The sequence below is a fragment of the Mytilus galloprovincialis genome, chromosome 4, assembly GCF_965363235.1.
Source record: "Mytilus galloprovincialis chromosome 4, xbMytGall1.hap1.1, whole genome shotgun sequence".
In the NCBI taxonomy this organism is placed as follows: Eukaryota; Metazoa; Mollusca; class Bivalvia; order Mytilida; family Mytilidae; genus Mytilus; species Mytilus galloprovincialis.
The window spans coordinates 89,820,250-89,838,200 of record NC_134841.1 but is presented as its reverse complement, the minus strand read 5'-3'; the positions used below and the strand labels follow the sequence as shown (position 1 = coordinate 89,838,200).

The 17,951-nt window shown below is 33.4% G+C and overlaps 1 protein-coding gene across 8 annotated transcripts in view; it reads right to left on the bottom strand.

Moving 5' to 3' along the window:
• Positions 1–276: 276 nt before the first annotated feature.
• Positions 277–17,951, bottom strand: part of LOC143073342 (sodium/potassium/calcium exchanger Nckx30C-like) — a 98,902-nt gene continuing 81,227 nt past the window's right edge. For all 8 annotated transcript variants that reach the window (XM_076248796.1, XM_076248798.1, XM_076248797.1 and 5 more), the window contains 4 exons: positions 17,151–17,276; positions 14,982–15,101; positions 3,270–3,406; positions 277–2,150 (listed from right to left, as the gene is read on the bottom strand). In XM_076248796.1, the coding sequence (XP_076104911.1) occupies positions 1,907–2,150; positions 3,270–3,406; positions 14,982–15,101; positions 17,151–17,276 (627 nt within the window). In that variant the 3' untranslated portion in view covers positions 277–1,906. The remainder of the gene's footprint in view (positions 2,151–3,269; positions 3,407–14,981; positions 15,102–17,150; positions 17,277–17,951) is intronic.

Below are 17,951 nucleotides of genomic sequence, written 5' to 3'. Positions count from 1 at the left end.
CGCAGAAAAAACTAAGTCCATTTATAAGTAAACTACGGAAAAAATGGAATTTTATTTTAACAAAATTTACTTCTGGATACTATCTTATGATCATAAACAAGCTTCTGTCCAAGTTTGGTAGAAATCCAGTATAGTTTAAGAAAGTTATTAAAATTTCAAAAACTTTAACCACAGAGTGAATATTTGTGGACGCCGCCGACGACGACGCCGACGCCGACGAAAAGTAGGATCGCTTAGTCTCGCTTTTTCGACTAAAGTCGAAGGCTTGACAAAAATGACATTGCAAGACTATACAAAGGTTCTCTCCTTTCCATCAAGTTTTGGTGTATTATTGCTTAAATTTTATTGAAAATAACAACAAAATGAAGAGTTCATAACTAAATTGTAATTCTTAATGTCTGTTGAGTCACAAAAAAATCAACATTTATTGTTGAAAAATTTAAAAAGGGAGAAATTTCAAATTTGTTCTCCTTCTGCATTCACTGAGTTTCAGAAAGAAATTGACATTTTTGGCTGGTAAAAAAATAAAGAAATTGGTCATATGAAATACAGAAAATCACAATGGCTAAAACATACATGGTTGATGGTTGATGATCATTACTAATAAGGTGATTGTTTCGTTAGGTTTTCAGGAATTTTTTGTAGTTGCTAAGGACATTGTATGTAAACCTGCCACTACTCACTTACAATACATATATATACATACTATACAAAGTTTTATAGTGTAATAAAATATAAAATTGAGCCCTTTACCGTTTATTAAATAATTTTATCAATATTTCTGGTAAAATACACAAATTCTTCCTTTACATCTAAAATCCTTAAATTGTTTATACAGACAATATTTAAATTTCCTTAGTTTCTGAGAAAAGAATTCTTCTTCAGAGAATTTTTTATTAACTTTAACTCTTATTGGAAATAAATTCCAACTTTCTACAATAAAAGTTTGTTTTCACGAAAAAATTCCTTTCCTCTAATTCAAAAAGAAAAGTATAGTAAAGTTGGAATTGTTAGTTTTTTTTATTATTACCACAATACAAACACTCTCTGGAAACAAAGCTTTCATGGAATGTAAATTTTTTAACACAGTGATAAAAAGCATTGTTGATCAAATTTTCAGTTTAAATGTATTATTGGACTTCTGAACTGTATTGAGAATTTGAGAAATTTAAGAAAAAAACATTGATATGGATGTCTGCCATGATTTGGGAAATGGATTATTCGTAAATGGAAAGAAGAGATGACAATAATATCAAATTAGAACAAAACTTGTGTAAAGTGTTTATTTAACATTCAGATGAAATTTCTACTGAGTCTTTGACCAAAAGCCTCTCATATTTTTTTTTTACCAAATACTTTGGTGCTACAGACTAAAAATTTGTAAAATTTCCAAGGCAGCAAAAAAAAAAATCCCCAAAGTATCTTTCATGTTTGATATATAGTGACATGAATAATATTGGTGCTTAGTGATTAATGTAACAGAATTAACAATAACAAATATGGTATTTAATTGTTATCTACACAGAAGGTGGTGCTGTCACATGGTGCTGTCACATGGTGCTGTTATATTGTGTTGTAACCATGGGTTACTTTTTGTGAATTTTACAAGGACAGAACTATTGCTGATGTTATATAACACTGTTATGGTCAACGTTTCTTTTCATCTTCTTTATGAGGCTAGAGTAAGTATTGCTGTTTACTATGTTACGGGAAGGTTTCTATCCATCAACCTTATAAGGAAACAGTGCCTGGTGTAACTATCGATGATATCAGTTCACATGTAACCATTGATCGCAGCCTCATAAATAAAATGATAGTCCAGCTTAACTGTTTTAAAGTAATCTATAACTACTCTTTATATAAAGTCTATCTTTGCCAAGTTGTCTTCAGTCTTTTGTATTGTCTCTCAAGTAACAGGACATTTAATGACACTGACCTCTAAGAGCACGCTAAGAACAACGAACACCACATACAGTACTAACATGGACCCCCCTAATGGTTTACTCATCTTCCACTTAGATATAGCTATTGTAGCAATCACAGTGATCAGCATAACAAATAACAAGAAAATGGAACAAACAAGTCCGTTACTATTCACATCAACCACTCCTCCATTGATGGCCAAATATATTAACCAAGGTATCGGCAATCTGAAAAGGAGTAAGATAAAGTGTTTTACAGAAAAGTCCTTCATCAGTTTATGGTTACAACTTATTATTTTTTAAATACTTTGATTATTAGTTAGAATGCAGTAAAACAACAACACTTTAGGGATTGCTACAGTAATTTAATGAGATTGACAGGTTTTGGTACTATCAACAACACTTTAGGGATTGCTACAGTAATTTAATGAGATTGACATGTTTTGGTACTATCAGGAGGATTGTTTTTATTATGTATGCTTTTTCTCCAACTTGTTTTTTCAGCTGATATTGAATGGGGGTGCTGTCCAAACTATTCAAACTATGACAAATATATATCTGCTTATTTAAAATATTTCCATGGTAGATATCATATCTATGTATTTAATTTGTTTATTTCAGTGTTGATTAATAAAAAATATGTTGAATTTTATAAATCATAATTTTGGTCAGGATGATTTAAAAATTACCACATGGTTAGAGTGTGTGACCATTATAATTTAATGTCATATGGTGACCTGTAGAGATATGTTTTTTGTTATATTAAGTTGTTTGATTGCTGTCATATTGATAATTAACAGAGATCTACAACTTCTACTTATTATAATTTCCTGCATATTTATAACCATACTCTTTAGCTTCTTTGTTCTTATATCATAGCTTTGAGATGTGAGAAGAATTTGTAAGTGCACAATGTTTGGCGACCTATGAATATATGAGAGCAGAACATTTCCACCTAATCATGACATTTCATTGGATAACAAAGGATAAAGTTGTTAAACTTAAAAGGGGGAGAACAATACCATACATTTAAATGTAAAACCTGAGAGGTAACTGTAGATGTTTTGTTTGGATTAACTCAGTTGTTGTCTCATTGATATATACCGATTGTATTTTTGGGGCTATTTAATAGTTTAAATAGTTTTTATTCATGAAAATATTCTAACAATGAATCAGTATATGTAAATGATATGAAGCAGTTGACCAGGTGTGGCTTGTGGGCTGATATTTCATGATATCAATGTGCAACAAACCTGTATTTATCACTGTGCTACAAGCATTATGACATACATGTATAATTTAGCAGGATACAATATTCTAAGGTGAACAATTACTAATTTATCTTACCCTACTGTAATATCAAAAATATTGCTTCCCACAGAACTGGATACAGCCATGTCTCCAAATCCTTTTTTAGCTACTATTACACTGGTGATGAGATCAGGGATACTGGTACCAGCTGCTATTATTGTCAGACCCATTATCTAAAATATAACAGGTAAAATAAAATCAAGGGTACTGGACATTGGCACCTGTAACTATTATTGTCAGACCCATTGTCTTAAATCAAAAACTCATTATCTAAAACATGACAGGTAAAAAATAAAGTCAATGGCACTGGTACCTGCTGCTTTTATTGTCAAACTCATTATCTAAAACAGGACAGGTAAAATAAAGTCAAGGGCACTGGTACCTGCTGCTTTTATTGTCAAACTCATTATCTAAAACAGGACAGGTAAAATAAAGTCAAGGGACTGGTACCTGCTGCTTTTATTGTCAAACTCATTATCTAAAACAGGACAGGTAAAATAAAGTCAAGGGCACTGGTACCTGCTACTTTTATTGTCAAACTCATTATCTAAAACATGACAGGTAAAATAAAGTCAAGGGACTGGTACCTGCTGCTTTTATTGTCAAACTCATTATCTAAAACAGGACAGGTAAAATAAAGTCAAGGGCACTGGTACCTGCTGCTTTTATTGTCAAACTCATTATCTAAAACAGGACAGGTAAAATAAAGTCAAGGGCACTGGTACCTGCTGCTTTTATTGTCAAACTCATTATCTAAAACAGGACAGGTAAAATAAAGTCAAGGGCACTGGTACCTGTTGCTTTTATTGCCAAACTTATTATCTAAAACAGGACAGGTAAAATAAAGTCAAGGGCACTGGTACCTGCTGTTATTATCAAACCCAATGTCTAAAAAACAAGACAGGTAAAATAGAATCAAGAGCACTGATACCTGATGTTATAAAACCCATTTTTTAGACAACAATACAGTTGAATAACCTATTAGACTGATGACACAGTAAGGGAATTAGAAGATAGAATATATGGTACCTGTTGCTTGCTATTATTGCAAGAGTCATTATCTAAAAACAGGACAGGTAGAATAAAGTCAAGGGCACAGGTACCTGTTGCTTTTATTGTCAACTCATTATCTTAAAAACATGCCAGTTAAATTGAAGTTGAGTACACTGCATGTACCTGCTGCTTTTATTGTCAAACTCATTATCTAAAACATGACAGGTAAAATAAAGTCAAGGGCACTGGTACCTGCTACTTTTATTGTCAAACTCATTATCTAAAACATGACAGGTAAAATAAAGTCAAGGGCACTGGTACCTGCTGCTTTTATTGTCAAACTCATTATCTAAAACAGGACAGGTAAAATAAAGTCAAGGGCACTGGTACCTGCTGCTTTTATTGTCAAACTCATTATCTAAAACAGGACAGGTAAAATAAAGTCAAGGGCACTGGTACCTGCTGTTTTTATTGTCAAACTTATTATCTAAAACAGGACAGGTAAAATAAAGTCAAGGGCACTGGTACCTGTTGCTTTTATTGCCAAACTTATTATCTAAAACAGGACAGGTAAAATAAAGTCAAGGGCACTGGTACCTGCTGTTATTATCAAACCCAATGTCTAAAAAATAAGACAGGTAAAAAAGAATCAAGGGCACTGATACCTGATGCTATAAAACCCATTTTTTAGACAACAATACAGTTGAATAACCTATTAGACTGATGACACAGTAAGGGAATTAGAAGATAGAATATATGGTACCTGTTGCTTGCTATTATTGCAAGAGTCATTATCTAAAAACAGGACAGGTAAAATAGTCAAGGGCACTGGTACCTGTTGCTTTTATTGTCAACTCATTATCTTAAAAACATGCCAGTTAAATTGAAGTTGAGTACACTGCATGTACCTGCTGCTTTTATTGTCAAACTCATTATCTAAAACATGACAGGTAAAATAAAGTCAAGGGCACTGGTACCTGCTACTTTTATTGTCAAACTCATTATCTAAAACAGGACAGGTAAAATAAAGTCAAGGGCACTGGTACCTGCTGCTTTTATTGTCAAACTCATTATCTAAAACAGGACAGGTAAAATAAAGTCAAGGGCACTGGTACCTGCTGTTTTTATTGTCAAACTTATTATCTAAAACAGGACAGGTAAAATAAAGTCAAGGGCACTGGTACCTGTTGCTTTTATTGCCAAACTTATTATCTAAAACAGGACAGGTAAAATAAAGTCAAGGGCACTGGTACCTGCTGTTATTATCAAACCCAATGTCTAAAAAATAAGACAGGTAAAATAGAATCAAGGGCACTGATACCTGATGCTATAAAACCCATTTTTTAGACAACAATACAGTTGAATAACCTATTAGACTGATGACACAGTAAGGGAATTAGAAGATAGAATATATGGTACCTGTTGCTTGCTATTATTGCAAGAGTCATTATCTAAAAACAGGACAGGTAAAATAGTCAAGGGCACTGGTACCTGTTGCTTTTATTGTCAACTCATTATCTTAAAAACATGCCAGTTAAATTGAAGTTGAGTACACTGCATGTACCTGCTGCTTTTATTGTCAAACTCATTATCTAAAACATGACAGGTAAAATAAAGTCAAGGGCACTGGTACCTGCTACTTTTATTGTCAAACTCATTATCTAAAACATGACAGGTAAAATAAAGTCAAGGGCACTGGTACCTGCTGCTTTTATTGTCAAACTCATTATCTAAAACAGGACAGGTAAAATAAAGTCAAGGGCACTGGTACCTGCTGTTTTTATTGTCAAACTTATTATCTAAAACAGGACAGGTAAAATAAAGTCAAAGGCACTGGTACCTGTTGCTTTTATTGCCAAACTTATTATCTAAAACAGGACAGGTAAAATAAAGTCAAGGGCACTGGTACCTGCTGTTATTATCAAACCCAATGTCTAAAAAATAAGACAGGTAAAATAGAATCAAGGGCACTGATACCTGATGCTATAAAACCCATTTTTTAGACAACAATACAGTTGAATAACCTATTAGACTGATGACACAGTAAGGGAATTAGAAGATAGAATATATGGTACCTGTTGCTTGCTATTATTGCAAGAGTCATTATCTAAAAACAGGACAGGTAGAATAAAGTCAAGGGCACTGGTACCTGTTGCTTTTATTGTCAACTCATTATCTTAAAAATATGCCAGTTAAATTGAATTTGAGTACACTGCATGTACCTGCTGCTTTTATTGTCAAACTCATTATCTAAAACATGACAGGTAAAATAAAGTCAAGGGCACTGATTCCTGCTGCTTTTATTGTCAAACTCATTATCTAAAACAGGACAGGTAAAATAAAGTCAAGGGCACTGGTACCTGCTGCTTTTATTGTCAAACTCATTATCTAAAACAGGACAGGTAAAATAAAGTCAAGGGCACTGGTACCTGCTGTTTTTATTGTCAAACTTATTGTCTAAAACATGACAGGTAAAATAAAGTCAAGGGCACTGGTACCTGCTGCTTTTATTGTCAAACTCATTATTTAAAACAGGACAGGTAAAATAAAGTCAAGGGCACTGGTACCTGCTGCTTTTATTGTCAAACTCATTATCTAAAACAGGACAGGTAAAATAAAGTCAAGGGCACTGGTACCTGCTGCTTTTATTGTCAAACTCATTATCTAAAACAGGACAGGTAAAATAAAGTCAAGGGCACTGGTACCTGTTGCTTTTATTGCCAAACTTATTATCTAAAACAGGACAGGTAAAATAAAGTCAAGGGCACTGGTACCTGCTGTTATTATCAAACCCAATGTCTAAAAAATAAGACAGGTAAAATAGAATCAAGGGCACTGATACCTGATGCTATAAAACCCATTTTTTAGACAACAATACAGTTGAATAACCTATTAGACTGATGACACAGTAAGGGAATTAGAAGATAGAATATATGGTACCTGTTGCTTGCTATTATTGCAAGAGTCATTATCTAAAAACAGGACAGGTAAAATAGTCAAGGGCACTGGTACCTGTTGCTTTTATTGTCAACTCATTATCTTAAAAACATGCCAGTTAAATTGAAGTTGAGTACACTGCATGTACCTGCTGCTTTTATTGTCAAACTCATTATCTAAAACATGACAAGTAAAATAAAGTCAAGGGCACTGGTACCTGCTACTTTTATTGTCAAACTCATTATCTAAAACATGACAGGTAAAATAAAGTCAAGGGACTGGTACCTGCTGCTTTTATTGTCAAACTCATTATCTAAAACAGGACAGGTAAAATAAAGACAAGGGCACTGGTACCTGCTGCTTTTATTGTCAAACTCATTATCTAAAACAGGACAGGTAAAATAAAGTCAAGGGCACTGGTACCTGCTGTTTTTATTGTCAAACTTATTATCTAAAACAGGACAGGTAAAATAAAGTCAAAGGCACTGGTACCTGTTGCTTTTATTGCCAAACTTATTATCTAAAACAGGACAGGTAAAATAAAGTCAAGGGCACTGGTACCTGCTGTTATTATCAAACCCAATGTCTAAAAAACAAGACAGGTAAAATAGAATCAAGGGCACTGATACCTGATGCTATAAAACCCATTTTTTAGACAACAATACAGTTGAATAACCTATTAGACTGATGACAAAGTAAGGGAATTAGAAGATAGAATATATGCAACTGAAATCAGGAGTAAGAAACCCAGATGTCCATGTTATACTGGATGTTAAGCAACTAGTAATCAATCATTCTATCCATGTTAGAGAGTAATTATAATGCTTAATTTTTTTTTGAAAATTGTTCTGCTTAGGAGTTGCTAACAACACCATGCCAACTTATAAAGTTCACTGACACACAACAATCCTTGTTTGAGTGTACAATACAAGAATTGCATTAAAGTTTTTAATACGTTTTCCATTTAATTGAAATTTTTGACAACAACCCAATAATTCTGACTGTGATAATCTTAGAACATGGAGACAGCCCATTATGTCATTCTTATCTTCCATTTTCATATCAATTAAAATGTTTTTCTTCAATAAAATCAATTATTGATAGCAATGGTGTGAAATGTTTTTATCTGATGGCAATTTAGTTTACATTTTTTTGGTTTAAATGGGAATCCCGGATCTTAACTTTTTGAAAGGGAAGAGAAAATCTAAGGTCCATTTAAGTTCTGTCATGATTTGCATAATTATTCTTTTAAATGTATTAAAACTAACTACTACCATTAAACATGCTGTTTGTAGAAATTTTAATTGAAAGTCTCTTCTTTTTTTTTGGCTGTTATTGAACAAAATTGATTCTATGATTATTCTTAGAATTCAGTTTTTTTTTTAAGTTTTAGACTAATTGCTATGTTGTACCCAGTATTATTTTGAACTGAAACTGGATAACATATTTTTCTGACACTGATTATTTGTTTATAATTGTTTATCCAATTTTCAGACTGATGACAGATAGTTCAAGTACTTACTAGCATGAACCTAGTCATTATTTATTCAATTATCCTTAACAACATAGAATTTCATTTTAATACAATTTCTATTTTGAAACTCTACAATTTAAAAAAATGTCTTCACCATGAAAGCTTAAGTTGGATTTTCTATTATTCCAAACAATATTCATTTAAAATCTCACTGCATTAAATGAATTTTTACAAACTGCATACAGAGTTTATATACCAACTGCTTTCACAAGGAACAAATTAATAACATCTTTTAAAATGATTGAAAAAGAAACTAGAAAAATGCTTGTTTTTGGCCCCTTTTTGGCCCTTAATTCCTAGACTGTTTGCCCAATAACCCCTTGAATTAAATCCCAACCTTCTACTTATGGTATTAAACATTGTGGTAAAATTACAGAACAATTGAAATACTAATACACAATTTTTTGTCCTGAAACTAGATAAATGCTGTTTTTGGCCCCTTTAGGCCCCTAATTTATAAAACCGTTGGGACCATAACCCCCAAAACCAATCCCAAGCTTCCTTTTGTGGTTATAAACATTGAGTTAAAATTTAACGATTTCTTTTTACTTATTCAAAAGTTATTATCCAGAAACAATCTGTCACCGGACGACGCTGATGACGACAACGACATGATACCTATATAGGACCAAACATTTTTAATTTTTGCGGTCATATAAAAATGTCTGCCATGTAGTTGAAATGAAAAATAAAGAAACAGAAGAAGGCCAAACGTCTTCAAAATTGGTTTAATACTACAATAATTTAATTTTGGATGTAACGCGTCTTCTGATTGGCTTACGTTATTTTGTTATCAAACCATAGACATAATTTAGTCATGTGACCGTGATATCATCAACGTTTTTTCATGGTTTTCTACGGTTTAAAATGGAATTTAGAATTAAATTATAAGAAATGACTGTAATATTTTTTCTGTCTATTCGAAATAACATAAAAAATGTGGTGCACACTGTTAAATAACCCGCTACGCGCGTTATTCAGTGTACACCAAATTTTTTATGTTATTTCTTCATAGACAGAAAAAATATTACAGTCATTCCTTAAATAATGTAAAGTATGTTCCCTATAGGAAATTTAAAAACAAGGCTTTTATTTCAATGAAGTCAATCACATCTTTGAGTTTTATCATTTTCTCTGATTTCTGAATGTTATAGCAATAGAAGCTAGTGTGCAGTTTAATGGTTTGTTACAAAGACAATATTAAACACAAATTTTAGTGGGTGTTTTTATTGCTCCTTGTTTAGTTATTTATGTAATGCTTTTTAAGTAATTTTGTAGAACTGCACCTGACTGTTGACTTTGTCTTTCTCCATTTACATTTACCTGACTGCTTTTGATTGTCTTCAATTTTCCTTGATTTTAACGAATGAATAAAACAATGATAATAAAACCATATTAATTACAAAACAAATTTTGATTGGCTGATATTCTGTGTATTGAATGTCAATAAATCATACCCTAGAATGATTGTAAATTATAAAGGATTCAGTAGGCTCCATGTTGACCTGCCATGATTGTAAATTATAAAGGAATTGTTAGGCTCCATGTTGACTTGCCATGATTGTAAATTATAAAGGATTCGTTAGGCTCCATGTTGACCTGCCATGATAGTAAATTATAAAGGATTCGTTAGGCTCCATGTTGACGTGCCATGATTGTAAATTATAAAGGATTCGTTAGGCTCCATGTTGACCTGCCATGATTGTAAATTATAAAGGATTCGTTAGGCTCCATGCTGACTTGCCATGATTGTAAATTATAATGGATTCGTTAGGCTCCATGTTGACTTGCCATGATTGTAAATTATAAAGGATTCGTTAGGCTCCATGTTGACTTGCCATGATTGTAAATTATAAAGGATTCGTTAGGCTCCATGTTGACCTGCCATGATTGTAAATTATAAAGGATTCGTTAGGCTCCATGTTGACCTGCCATGATTGTAAATTATAAAGGATTCATATGGCTCCATGTTGACTTGCCATGATTGTAAATTATAAAGGATTCGTTAGGCTCCATGTTGACCTGCCATGATTGTAAATTATAAAGGATTCGTTAGGCTCCATGTTGACTTGCCATGATTGTAAATTATAAAGGATTCGTTAGGCTCCATGTTGACTTGCCATGATTGTAAATTATAAAGGATTCGTTAGGCTCCATGTTGACTTGCCATGATTGTAAATTATAAAGGATTCGTTAGGCTCCATGTTGACCTACTTCCTGATTCTATAATAATTAAGGTTTGTTTATAGGCCATAAATATGATCTCTGTTGAAGTTACCATCCTCTTATAGTGTGATCTATAATATATTGATCACATCCAATAACTAGGTTAAGGTTAAGCAATTAATTAATTTTCATACCCTAGTTCACTATGTGTTATTTCAGTTAAAAGTCAGTTTTCAATTTGGCAAATAATTTAAATTATGGTGACCTCTACATTTGTCTTCTTACTAACTGATATTGTTTGATTGCATTCTTATAAAACGACAAGGCCATTGTACATGTAATAGGGTATCAAAATTATTTGTGTTTAAGGCAAGTTAAATAAGAAATCGATGCTCATTAACACTAAATAAGAGACATCAAATAATTAGTCAATCCCAAGGTCACCGGAGATTGGGCAATGTTAACACTAACAAGAGTCGTAATGATGAGAATGTTCACAGAGAACAATCAAATAAAAGAATTCTTCACCCATTTAATGATTAAAGGAAGTAAATTGTCTTTAGGTTTAAATGGCGCATTGTTCTTTTAAAAAGGAATTTGGCAAATACATTTTTCAGCATTTAAATTTGCTAAGTATATGTTTGCAAATAAGTATTGACAATTGTCACAATCATACAACTTTTGTCTGAATCAATACAAGAAAACATTGACGAATTGTATGATGGTAAATAGTCTATATATCATATATATTCATGGTGACAATGGGGCTCTCCCTATGGATTCAACAATAACAACAGGAAAAAAGATATCAGATTACTACATCACTTTAAGAACTAAAAATAAAGAATCAGAAATTTTATTACTTAGTTATTTATCTCATATAAAATAAGGAAATGTAGTATTAATTTGAATGAGACAATAATCCAAATAAAGTGGATTTAAGCAGTTATTAGTCAGTGACGTACAACCTTCAACAATGAGCAAAATCTACAATATATAGTACCGGTAGACTATAAAAGTCACACAACCTCTGACAAAATATGAAAAAAAACAAAAGGCTTGATTTATGAAAAACCAATCAACCAAAACACAGATATGACAAACAGCACATCAGCAACCAATGATATCTTGATTAATTGTTTCAATCAATTTCTCTTTATTTGATATTTCTATAATGGAAGAGAAGCATATATTGACCAGATATGTTGTCTGTACTGTAGATCCATACATTTAATGTTAAAAACCTTCAAATCTTTTCATTTCAAATTTCTGCTGTAAAGGTTGTTCTTTTAGGGTCATTATTGTAATTGCATATTATGTTATTTTGCTATAGCATTATGTTTGCTTCTGCAATAAAATATATTCATTCATTCATTTAGGGTGTTAATTTCTTTTACATATTAATACAATTCAGTCGACATAACCACATGCTATAACAGCCTAATCGTTTATAGTGGAAGACATATCTGACTATAACCACATGCTATAACAGCCTAATCGTTTATAGTGGAAGACATATCTGACTATAACCACATGCTATAACAGTCTAATCGTTTATAGGGGAAGACATATCTGACTATAACCACATGCTATAACAGTCTAATCGTTTATAGGGGAAGACATATCTGACTATAACCACATGCTATAACAGTCTAATCGTTTATAGGGGAAGACATATCTGACTATAACCACATGCTATAACAGTCTAATCGTTTATAGTGGAAGACATATCTGACTATAACCACATGCTATAACAGTCTAATCGTTTATAGGGGAAGACATATCTGACTATAACCACATGCTATAACAGTCTAATCGTTTATAGGGGAAGACATATCTGACTATAACCACATGCTATAACAGTCTAATCGTTTATAGGGGAAGACATATCTGACTATAACCACATGCTATAACAGCCTAATCGTTTATAGTGGAAGACATATCTGACTATAACCACATGCTATAACAGCCTAATCGTTTATAGTGGAAGACATATCTGACTATAACCACATGCTATAACAGCCTAATCGTTTATAGTGGAAGACATATCTGACTATAACCACATGCTATAACAGCCTAATCGTTTATAGTGGAAGACATATCTGACTATAACCACATGCTATAACAGCCTAATCGTTTATAGGGGAAGACATATCTGACTATAACCACATACTATAACAGTCTAATCGTTTATAGGGGAAGACATATCTGACTATAACCACATGCTATAACAGTCTAATCGTTTATAGTGGAAGACATATCTGACTATAACCACATGCTATAACAGCCTAATCGTTTATAGGAGCATCAAATCTATATCAAAGTTTAATATTGTTTTTTAATGTCAATCATTGGTTATATGATGGCCAACTGATTACCATAATTGACTTTTGTTACTTAGTCTTAAGGAATAAGACATAAAATGTCCGGCTGGCTCAAATATTTTTTGGAAGCCTTGGCCTAACCAATGTAATTTACTGACCTCATCTTGGATTCCTATGGTTCTGCCCACTGTGGCAGCCCACAAAAGCATGAGGTAGGAGTATATAGCCTAACATGGCCCTAACCAATGTAAGTTTACTGACCTCATCTTGGATTCCTATGGTTCTGCCCACTGTGGACGCCCACCAGAGCATGAGGTAGGAGTATATAGCCTAACATGGCCCTAACCAATGTAAGTTTACTGACCTCATCTTGGATTCCTATGGTTCTGCCCACTGTGGCCGCCCACCAGAGCATGAGGTAGGAGAATAGCCTAACATGGCCCTAACCAATGTAAGTTTACTGACCTCATCTTGGATTCCTATGGTTCTGCCCACTGTGGCAGCCCACAAAAGCATGAGGTAGGAGTATATAGCCTAACATGGCCCTAACCAATGTAAGTTTACTGACCTCATCTTGGATTCCTATGGTTCTGCCCACTGTGGACGCCCACCAGAGCATGAGGTAGGAGTATATAGCCTAACATGGCCCTAACCAATGTAGGTTTACTGACCTCATCTTGGATTCCTATGGTTCTGCCCACTGTGGCAGCCCACCAGAGCATGAGGTAGGAGAATAGCCTAACATAGCCCTAACCAATGTAGGTTTACTGACCTCATCTTGGATTCCTATGGTTCTGCCCACTGTGGCCGCCCACCAGAGCATGAGGTAGGAGTATATAGCCTAACATGGCCCTAACCAATGTTAGTTTACTGACCTCATCTTGGATTCCTATGGATCTGTCCACTGTGGCAGCCCACCAGAGCATGAGGTAAGAGTATATAGCCTAACATAGCCCTAACCAATGTTAGTTTACTAACTTCATCTTGGATTCCTATGGTTCTGCCCACTGTGGCAGCCCACCAGAGCATGAGGTAGGAGAATAGCCTAACATGGCCCTAACCAATGTAATTTACTGACCTCATCTTGGATTCCTATGGTTCTGCCCACTGTGGCCGCCCACCAGAGCATGAGGTAGGAGTATATAGCCTAACATAGCCCTAACCAATGTAAGTTTACTGACCTCATCTTGGATTCCTATGGTTCTGCCCACTGTGGACGCCCACCAGAGCATGAGGTAGGAGTATATAGCCTAACATGGCCCTAACCAATGTAGGTTTACTGACCTCATCTTGGATTCCTATGGTTCTGCCCACTGTGGCAGCCCACCAGAGCATGAGGTAGGAGAATAGCCTAACATAGCCCTAACCAATGTAAGTTTACTGACCTCATCTTGGATTCCTATGGATCTGTCCACTGTGGCAGCCCACCAGAGCATGAGGTAAGAGTATATAGCCTAACATGGCCCTAACCAATGTAGGTTTACTGACCTCATCTTGGATTCATATGGTTCTGCCCACTGTGGCAGCCCACCAGAGCATGAGGTAGGAGAATAGCCTAACATGGCCCTAACCAATGTTAGTTTACTAACTTCATCTTGTATTCCTATGGTTCTGCCCACTGTGGCCGCCCACCAGAGCATGAGGTAGGAGTATATAGCCTAACATAGCCCTAACCAATGTAAGTTTACTGACCTCATCTTGGATTCATATGGTTCTGCCCACTGTGGCCACCCACCAGAGCATGAGGTAGGAGTATATAGCCTAACATAGCCCTAACCAATGTAAGTAACTGACCTCATCTTGTATTCCTATGGTTTTGCCCACTGTGGACGCCCACCAGAGCATGAGGTAGGAGTAGATAGCAATCCATAAAATACTGCCAAAAAATGTTATTATAAACCATCTCTTCTTCTCCTGAAAATAAATAACAATCCATTTAGAAGGGTACCTTAAATTCTTTTTACTAAATTGAAAATATAAATTAAAAACAGGGTACATTAAAATTTTCCTTTTTGCAGTCTATTACTGTTTTTACAGAACTAGGCATAATATGTATAGACAAATTTTGATTTCATGCACTTCTCTTAACACTTGCTATTGAACAAAGCTTACATTATTATGACACAGAAAGAACCAAATGTTCAATGTATATGCTGATTGCCCTTGAGTAACTCATGCATTAAAAACAACTTGAGATTGGTGCATTTTTGTCAAACTTTTAAGGAATTAATGGAATTAGATGACAAGTACATAATACACAATCCAAAGATTTAATACTTTTAGTACTGGAAAAAAAACTTTTTCACTTATTTTACTATTCATTTTGTAATTTTTATTGGGTTTTAAAGGATTGACCCAAGTATCTATTGAAGTGTGGCTATAAGTAATTAATGAACACAGAAATGTGTCTCAAACTTTAATATTTATACTATTTAAATGTTAAATTTCAAGTCAATAGAACATGACTTTGGAGGCGAGGTCAAATAATATCTATGGAAAGGAGATATGACAGTGCTTATTCAACTGCATAGTACCAAATATCATTGACCAACCATAATGTTGTAATACTTTCCTAGACAGCACATATACTTGTAAATTGTGTGTTTACTTTGGCCAATGAAATAGCTTTAAAACACCACATGAATAATGACAGCCAATCAAAAGGCTGTCATATCCTTATGAAACATCTATATATATTGTAAATTATTATTTGTAAAGTTCTCTAGCCTATTATTTGGACTGATAATAGCTGTCATAAATAGCTGATGATATTATCTCTCAATTTTAAAATTATTCTGTGTAAATTTACAAGTCTAGCTCATTTCAAAATAGATATCATTAATCAATTATTCATGATAATGTGTATGAAAACATTCATAAACAATGTAATTTATCATAAAATATTGTTTTTAAATAGCTTCTATTTGATATTCTAGTAAATGTGAGATTATTTAAAAGTAGTGAAATATTATGATTGGCAGTATCATATCAAATTGAATCTATAAATAATTGATTTTAACAAATATATTGGCTATAATACAGGTTCTTCATTAAAAATTGAACAGCTATTATTCACATTTCAAAATCAATATTTATGTAAAAGAGTGCATATTTTTAGATGAAATTAATTACTGTTGCCAAGCAAGGAGTATAACAAAACTTTGTACTTGTACCAAAAAGTTTTCCAGTACATATTATTTTTAAGTTAACATACACTTTTGCAGCTAGCTGCTATAATATTGGAAACTTATTTATATTTTCAGCCATTGTAAATCCTGTGTGGAATATTATACATTTTAAAATTCTATAGCATCTAGAATATTCTTTCAGAGTCTTAACAAAGTATTGTGTTGTTTTACTTTATTCATATTTTTGAGACTGTTACACTTTCATATTAGTGCAATAAGTTCATTTTGTTATTTTTCTATTTTCAATAGTCAATGATTTTGTACTTTACATTTTAAAATAATAATATGGGAGTTGAGTAATTTATGAACGATCTAAAGAGTATTTCTATTATAACCCTTCCTGGGCAAACAATGATTCTACGCATCACCGATATGAGGATGAACGATGCCTGAGGGCATCATAGATTTGTGAAAATGGTCCTGTTCAGTTATTAAGCTTCTTGTTGCGCCTCCTTGTATTTTAGCATTAAAATAACATATTTTACTATGATAGTAATGAGTTTTAAGATTTACCAGACATAAAACTTGGTTACTGAATTCTGTTTTCCAACACTTGTGATACAAGTAGTTAGCAAAAATAAACTACCAATTGACCAATCAAAATATTACTTGAGTTGTAAATATGTGCGAAATTGGATAGTCTATAAAAAAGGTATAAACTATGAAATAAAGAGCTCAGGGCAAGCCTCTAAATTTCATAGTACATACATTTGCATAGACTAACCTAGCTATATGTAATTGAATTTCAAGAATTAACGAGTTGTAATAGACTTACTGGTCTTCTAACATCAGGTAGAAATATCCACAGTGGAAATATAATTGGTGCTACTAAAATATAATTCAATCGTTTTCTCCATTCCTTAGGCCAGCTAAGATCTAATGGTTCTTCTTCTTCTTGTAGCTGCAATGACATACAATTTAAAATGAAGCAATTTTCCAAAAAAATATACCTTTGGTAACTAATTTAATAACTTTACTCATATCTTTTTTAACCTAAAAGTTGGAGTATCAATCTACTGCGGATTCATATATTTTCATGGGTATGATATTTCGTGGATTGAGGAAAACTAGGAGTTTCATGTTTGATTTCGTGGTTTTAGCAATCTCTGCATACAAAACCTATAGAAAATGTGTAGTTCTTTCAACATTTGAATTGTCGGTTCATCTGTACCAACGAAATCACTAAAATTGTTATAAAACGAATAATAATGAATCTACAGTATTACAAATTGCTCTCCTTTTAAATATGTCTACTGATTCCTTACGGTTTGTCAATTCAGTTATCATTTGTAACAATGCAATAGGTGAAAGGATATACTTTCCAGGGGCGGATCCAGTCATTTTAAAAAGGGGGGTTCCTAACCCAGGACAAAGGGGGGATGTTTCAAATGTCCCCATTCAAATGCATTGATCGTCCAAAAAAAGGGGGGTTCCAACCCCTGGAACCACACACCCCCTGGATCCGCGCCTGCTTTCTAGATCATAGTCAATCAAGAAACAGTAAATGACTTGAAGACTTTTATGTAGGAGGAGATGTTATATTTATTTTTTTTTCTCATTATCACTTGGAAGTGTG